This window comes from Gymnoscopelus braueri (assembly GCF_963280865.1).
Source record: "Gymnoscopelus braueri genome assembly, chromosome: 20".
Lineage (NCBI taxonomy): Eukaryota > Metazoa > Chordata > Actinopteri > Myctophiformes > Myctophidae > Gymnoscopelus > Gymnoscopelus braueri.
In genome coordinates this window covers 9,771,214-9,778,713 of record NC_137622.1, presented here as the reverse complement: position 1 = coordinate 9,778,713, position 7,500 = coordinate 9,771,214, and the positions used below count along the sequence as shown (strand labels likewise).

At 43.8% G+C, this 7,500-nt stretch overlaps 1 protein-coding gene across 1 annotated transcript in view; it reads left to right on the top strand.

Moving 5' to 3' along the window:
* The window catches only part of ppp2r2ba (protein phosphatase 2, regulatory subunit B, beta a), a 42,519-nt gene that overhangs the window by 11,389 nt on the left and 23,630 nt on the right, over positions 1-7,500 (top strand). Inside the window, exons 2-3 of the mRNA XM_080415239.1 lie at positions 3,025-3,122; positions 7,086-7,251. Of these exons, the coding sequence (XP_080271365.1) occupies positions 3,025-3,122; positions 7,086-7,251 (264 nt within the window). The remainder of the gene's footprint in view (positions 1-3,024; positions 3,123-7,085; positions 7,252-7,500) is intronic.

Below are 7,500 nucleotides of genomic sequence, written 5' to 3'. Positions count from 1 at the left end.
GTGTGTGTGTGTGTCAGATAGCATATGGGGAAAGGGAAGATTGCATTGATAGATATGATGTATCTTTTGTGTGGCAGATGCCATGATATAGATAGAGAAAGAGAATGAGAAATAGCAATATAGCCTAGTGTGTGTTTGTGTGTGTGTGTGTGTGTTTGTGTGTCTTGTGTCCATGGATGTGTGCGGCGTGTAGCCGTGCACGTGCGTACGTGCGTGCGTACGTGTGCGTTTGTGATTGCAACAGTGGTGTGTCAGTGGGGTTCTCCCAGTCTGTAATTAGGTCAGGGTGTGTCTGTGGAGGAAACGTCATTACTTTGGGAGATTGTAATATGATTAGAATTGTTCCGTTCCTCATGTCATTATCAACACGTTGATGCCACCCCCCCCCCCCCCCACTCAGCATGATGTCTCATCAGCATACTGGCTAAAAGAATAGCGTCTCTGTCGGCCTTGCGCCGCGCTTCGAGCTTGTCTGCTACTTTTTATGCTTTTGTGTGACACCGTATATAGTATGATCAAGTAGGGAATGAACTTACGAAAAAACCACAAAAAGTTAACATATGGAGATCGGGAGAGGTTTCTGCCCGACAACAACGATATGCCTTTCTCTCTAAAGGCACCCCCATGCAATATGTTGAAACTAAGAGGGTGCACTTCATATACACACATACACGACGCACGCACGCACACACACACACACACGCGCGAGCGCGCGCGCAAGCACATACACACACACATGCGCTGTGCGAGCACGCACACGCACACACAAGCAGTATGGTTGCTCCCCCTCACATGCTTTTTGCCATGTAACACAGCTCTGTGTGCAGTGATGAGACAATCCACAGGGAGCCTATTGTCTACAAGCCTGTGTGCTGCATTGAAGCAGCACACACACACTCCCAGTTGCAGCAAGACGCAGCTCTTCACTCTATTGCAGCACTCACTCTCTCTCTCTCTCTCTCTCTCTCTCTCTCTCTCTCTCTCTCTCTCCCTCTCTCTCTTTCACTCCGTCTACTGAATTAGAGCTAGCATCAGCAACTAAAAGTCTGAGAGCTATTTGCCACTCGCGCCTACCCCTGGTCGCCACTAGAGACGGAAACGGTCTCCATAGCACATCTATCCTGCCCCCATGCTCAGCCACGTCCACAGAGTGTGTGTGTAGGTGTGTGTGTGTGTGTGTGTGTGTGTGTGTGTGTGTGTGTGGGTGTGTGTGCGCGTGTGTGCGTGCGGGTAATAGAGTATACACAAAACAACAAGCCCTCTCTCTCTCTCCCTCTCACGTAGTAATATGTTTTAAATTATTGTCATTATTGTCAGAGTTAGGCAGAGGGGCTGAGGCTGTGCCGCGCTGTGTGACAGTCAAATGTTAGCGTGCCGTGTGTGTGTGTGTGTGTGTGTGTGTGTGTGTGTGTGTGTGTGTGTGCGTGTGTGTGCGGTCAGAGTGCACGCTCAGCCCAGGGCTCTGCAGTAATTACAGTTAGCGCTGGTATCTCTTAAAGCCAGGCAGATGCATGTCCGTGAGGAGGAGAAGAAGAAGTACATCAAGGGTACGTCGTCCCTTATTTACTTTTTGTGTGAGGCTGCAGAAATACTGAGAGGCTGGAATAATGGAGGAGGTAGAATGTGAAGCGAGAGACACGGCACGGTGTCGCATTTTAAGCCTGATTCATACCTAGTCGTGTGCCGGTGTCGCGCACGAGAAAATCACCGATCTGCAAGCTCATGACACGTATACAGCATGGTGCGCTGTGAGCTTGTGCATCCGCTATCTTTGACGCGTGGTACAGCGTGCGACCAGGTACTGTATACAGCAGCAGGCATTAGCATTTCTTGGACACACTGCATGATTCTGCAGAAAAGTAATATAAGCAGCGTCGTTTAATTGAATGTCCTTTTAGTGTGGACAGTCCGCTCCATCGGGCTTTTTTTTACATCGGATCGTAGCTGACGCTGTAATGATGGAGTCAGTTGTTATCAGACTCCAGTGGGTCTCCTGTGGGAGAAGGATATTGATATCAAGTACTGTTATAGGAGGAGAGAGAGAGCCAGAGAGAGAGATGAATGACACACTTAGTGAAGCGACAATGGCATGCTTGAGGTGCAGATGGAGGTAGGAGGAATGTTATTAACTGACGGATCGGTTGGGTGTGTGGGGGGGGGGGGCTGCACACATGTGCGTCTGTACATGTGTGTGTGTGTGTTCGTGTGTGTGTGTGTGTGTGTGTGTGTGGTGTGTGTGGTGTGTGTGTGTGTGTGTGTGTGTGGGAGGGTTGAAATCATACAGTGATTTCTTCTCTAGCCCGAGTTTCACCAATCCTACAGTATAGGCTCATACTGGGGCTGGGCAATATGTATCGATATTATATCAATATTGTGATATGAAATGAGATAGCCAGTGTGGGATTTTGGATCTCATAATATCGTGATATGGCATAAGTGTTGTATTTTCCTGGTGTTAAAGGCTGCATTGATTACAGTAAAGTGATGCAATTTTCTTAACATTCCTGACTATTCTATTATGTTTAAAAAAACAAATTGCCCCTACCCACTTATATATTGACATTACTATCAAAGGAATCTCATTGTTCAATCAGCAGCAGTTAGGTCCCCATCCACACCAAGGTATTTGGTCAGAACTATTGTGTGATATTGGATTTTGTCCGCATTGCACAGCACTAACCATTTAGTTCCTACTAGCCCTCCCTCTCTCTTCACAGCAATCTCTCCTCACTGATTTTCCACCCCGAGGTCTTTGTACTGCAGTTCACTCACAAGGCCTGTCTTCCTCTCTGACTGAAAGCTTGGATAGCGTTGTGTATTTCCACTCTGACGTTTTCCTCTCTCTCTCTCTCTCTCTCCCCCCCTCCGTCTCTCTGTCTCTCTCTCTCCTCTGTCTCTCTGTGTCTCTCTGTCTCTGTCTTTGTCTCTCTCTCTCTCTCTCTCTCTCTCTCTCTCTCTTCTCTCTCTCTCTCTCCTCTCTCTCTCTCTCTCCGTCCCTTCCTCCTCTGCTTTCCCGTACTGCAGCTGACATTATATCGACGGTGGAGTTTAACTCGTCGGGGGAGCTGTTGGCCACGGGGGATAAAGGAGGCAGGGTGGTCGTCTTCCAGAGGGAGCAAGAGGTAAGTCAGTCAAAGCCCCTCACATGCAGCCTCCAGGAAGAGAATGGGAACTTTCCAATGTTCACCCAAACATTGTGGTTGCATCATAACAGATCGAACAATACATTTTCTTTCCTATTTCATACTTTGTCGTCCGATGGTGTCGTGCGGCGAAAATTACCTGTCTACAAGCTCACAATTCACCGCATCACGTTGTTTTGTGAGCTTATAGATCGGACATTTTTTAAATACCTACAGTATAATCATATGCCCAAAATAGGGGCGCCAGATTGAAAGTTATTAAGGAAAAATGCTGATGAATGGATTTAGACTTTCTTGAGGGGGTCCCAGGGGGGTCCCCAGCTAAATGAGTTAATATAGCATCAAAATCAGTTTAACCACTTAAGTTTAACCTTATATATAGGCTTTGAAAAGATGCACACAAATCGTGCATGGGGGTCCCTTTCATATGGGGGTCTGTGGTCAAATACATATTAATTTGGGGGTCCTTGACATGAAAAGGTTTGAGAACACAACCTTAATTATTTGTCAGTTAGTATTTCAAAATCCTGGGGGATTCTGTCATTTCTGACATTTAAATTATTCAACTTTGATACATAGTTTCCGGTGACGTCACGTGTGGTGAGGTCAGTGGCAGGTCAGACACCGGCAGTTATGAGAGACAGATTTTGTCACAGTAATCCTTGATGTTAACACAATTATTTTGGATTAGAAATGTACCACCAATACAGTACCTACAGTACATTCACATGCAATACCAAGCACTGAATGGAACGGAACTGGCTGTTGACCAGTACAGTCCACTCAGCATAATCCACACGTGTGCTTGCAATCTACTTCCTCATATTCATTCATTCATTCTTTTATTCATTCATGACAATATGGGAAACCTTGCAAGTATTAATCTGACTAGACGGAAATATCTCCATTATACTCAGTGTTTAAGGGGGTTTCGATCTGTGAAAACGTCTGTCACTGACAAGAATGTACATGAATTTAGGCATAGTGAAGCTGCACTGCAGCTGACAAAACAGAAAACACTGACAAGATTTTTTGTAATAAAGTAGGTTTACTCTAAGTAAGTATCCAGTTTTCATTCACAAGCTGTTATTGGTGGAACAAAGTATGCTCAGACAGGAGGGAAGCCTATAGTGTGGGCACGCATCCAGTCCTTCTAACTAATGGAGTTATGTTTCTATCTTTCTAAAAATAAAAAAGCGAATACAAATATTCTACCCCTTTGCTGCAGATGTGGTGTGCGTCTCCCCATCTCCAAAACTTTCATTTTCCCATGAATATTCTCTACTGTAATTTACTTGGTTTCACTTCGTTTATTAACATTTTGCTATCAGTGTAGCTAGTTAACCACTTAAGCCCTACAGTATATACTTCGCCATATAGCCATTGTTGTCTCCGCCAGGCTGAAGGCATAGCCAAGACTATGTTTTGCACCCTGTCTGTCTGTCCATCCATCCGTCCGTCCGTCCGTCCATCTGTCCGTGTTTCCGTGCATGTGTCCGTCTGTGAACAGCTAATCTCCGGCACCGTTGGCTTGATCACAGCAAAACTGTGCACACACACTCCCTGGATGCCAGAGCAGAACCTCTGCCCAAATCTTTCACATGGGCCTGTTATAGCTCCACCAGGAGGCAGATTTTTGCAAAACACATTTTTTAACAGTACTTCTACAGCTTTTGTCCAAACATCACGCTAATCAGTACACAGTATCTCTATAGTCATTAAATGAAAGAGGTCTTTCAGATTTTTCATATTCCATCCCGATTGGCTAAAATTGGCTTCCAAATTTTTCAGGAGTGCTCCCTTTTGAACAAAATGCCTCAAACAGTGGTGTCAGTTCAGCAAAAGCTAAGGTATGGCAAGGTTAGGGTTGCCAACTCCCAGAGATTAAAATAAGGGACACCTATCCTGGGCGCAGCAGCAAAGCCGCGCCCAGGATAGGTGTCCAACCCTCCAAAACCCCCGAAATGCATAGAAAACTATGCATTATACTTAACACAATACAAACACACTGGTCTTACACCTGCATCTTTTTCTGGAGCCAAGGTATGGCACCTGCTATACCTTGCCATACCCAATTGATGCCCCTGGCCTCAAATCATGAACACAGCGTGCGATTGCCGTGACATTTTGCACACATCTATATTCCCACTAGGCCGAGGAAGACATGCCACTTGAAATGTTTCAAATCGGCCTCATGGTGGCGCTATAACAGGCTGATTCGTGTTTTTACCTATGACTGCACCAATCTGTGTGAAACTTTGTATGTGCACTTCCTAGAGGCCAAGGAAAAACCTTTGCCCTGCATTTTTCACATCTGCCTTCACAGCGCCACCAGGTGGCCAACTTATGTAAAAATTTGATTTGATTTTTCATATTCCAGCCTGATTGGGTAAGAGTGGCCCGTTTTGAACAAAATGCCGCAAATCATGAACGCAGCGTCCGATTGCGGTGAAACTGCACGCACATTCGCAATACGTTGAGGAACAAATGCCACCCCTATCCGCCCGATTTTTGCTCAACTTTAAGATAAGATAAGATAAAATGCTTTATTTTATTGAAGTTTTATTAATCGATGAGGGATAATGTGGTACAATAGAATAGACAATAGAATATATAATTTATCCAACAAATAATAAACAAAGGAAACAGTTCTACTAAAGAACTGTCCTAGTACATTGTGTTGTGCAACAAGTCAGTATGTCCACACTGTACATTTACAGTATGTATTCAAATACGTCTTTCATACTTCCGTCCATGAACAGGATTAACACAGGCTATATTCATAATGGTACAGCTCTGGCTATAGGGGTGTAAATGGCATGATATAGAATACTGTGATGATGGAATATGCAATAATAATATTAACCGTATATCATGATAGTTGATGACATCAGAAAGAAGTAATTCCATACATTACAAAAACAAATCCAGCCTTTAAAAATACCCCTATTAAACAATGTATCACTACAACTTAATTTAAATAGATAAACTATTTAGCATCTAAATATGCAGCAGATTTGTATTTATTTTAGTTTTGTGTGGAAATAGATCAGTTTTGGTATGTTAAGTCAACAGTATATAAATAATACAATAAACTGATTGAGTTATGAACTTTGTGTGTGACAAGCTCGATATTGGGTTATATATATGATTATCATATTGAGAATATCTCGTTATATATAATAACGTTTACAACTCTAGCTCTGACTGTCAGAACAAGCTCCATCATCGTGTCCCCCTCAGTCTCTGGTGATGGACACCCTGACCTTGTTTCTTATATCTTGTTCAGTTTTACATAATTTATACCGTTAGCACTTAGCACAGTCTGAGGAGCATGTCACACCAACATGTACACATACTGTACTTGTATGACTGACAAATATACCTTCTTCCGCTCTGGAAACACCAACCTCCTTTGCCCCGGGCCATCTGCTAGACTGGAACTTCAACTGACCACTTGAGAGCACCACAGTCTGCTGATGTTTTTAACCCATTAAGACCTGAGGCAGATTCTACAAATGCCTTCTAAACCAGTAGTTCTCAAACCTTTTCATGCCAAGGGACCCCCAAAATGATATGTATTTGGCCGCAGACCCCCCCATCTGAAAACGTTTTGTGCCAGGGACCCCCCAGAAGAGTTTAAAAAAAAAAGTTCAAAAATTCAAAATACAATTTTCAAAACTTTCATTATTTTTCAAAAATAGCATGTACAAGTTAGCAGTGCGGCACGAAGTGACGTGCTGTGAGCTTGCATAGAGAGAGCTTGTAGATCGGCTATTTTTTTGGAAAAAAGTATGAAATATGGTTAAAGTGGTTGAAATGTGATACTATATTAACTCATTTTTCCCTGTGATTTCAAATGTTCTTCTTTTTAACTTTTTTTTTTTAAAGTTAGTGTGTATTATTCCTGAATCTTGAATGTCTCTCTGTCTCCCCCTGCAGAGTAAGAGCCAGCCGCAGCGCAGAGGAGAGTACAATGTTTACAGCACCTTCCAGAGCCATGAGCCCGAGTTCGACTACCTGAAGAGCCTGGAGATCGAGGAGAAGATCAACAAGATACGATGGCTGCCGCAGCAGAACGCCGCCTACTTCCTGCTGTCCACCAACGGTAGGCGTGGCCCATAGAGTTAAGAAATAACCAACTGCTTTAAAAGAACAATGTTGATGTAACTAAGAGATTCGGTAAGGTATCTATATTTCATATACACAGATGAATAAGTAATAAGAAAAAGTCGTGATGCGATACTTCCTGGTTTTAATGCGGTGCGCTCCCTCAGACCGGAGAGGAACAGAGGAATGTAACTTTCTGCTGTGGGCGGAGCATTTGCCCGGGATGCGCGTCCTCCTTTCGCTCGTT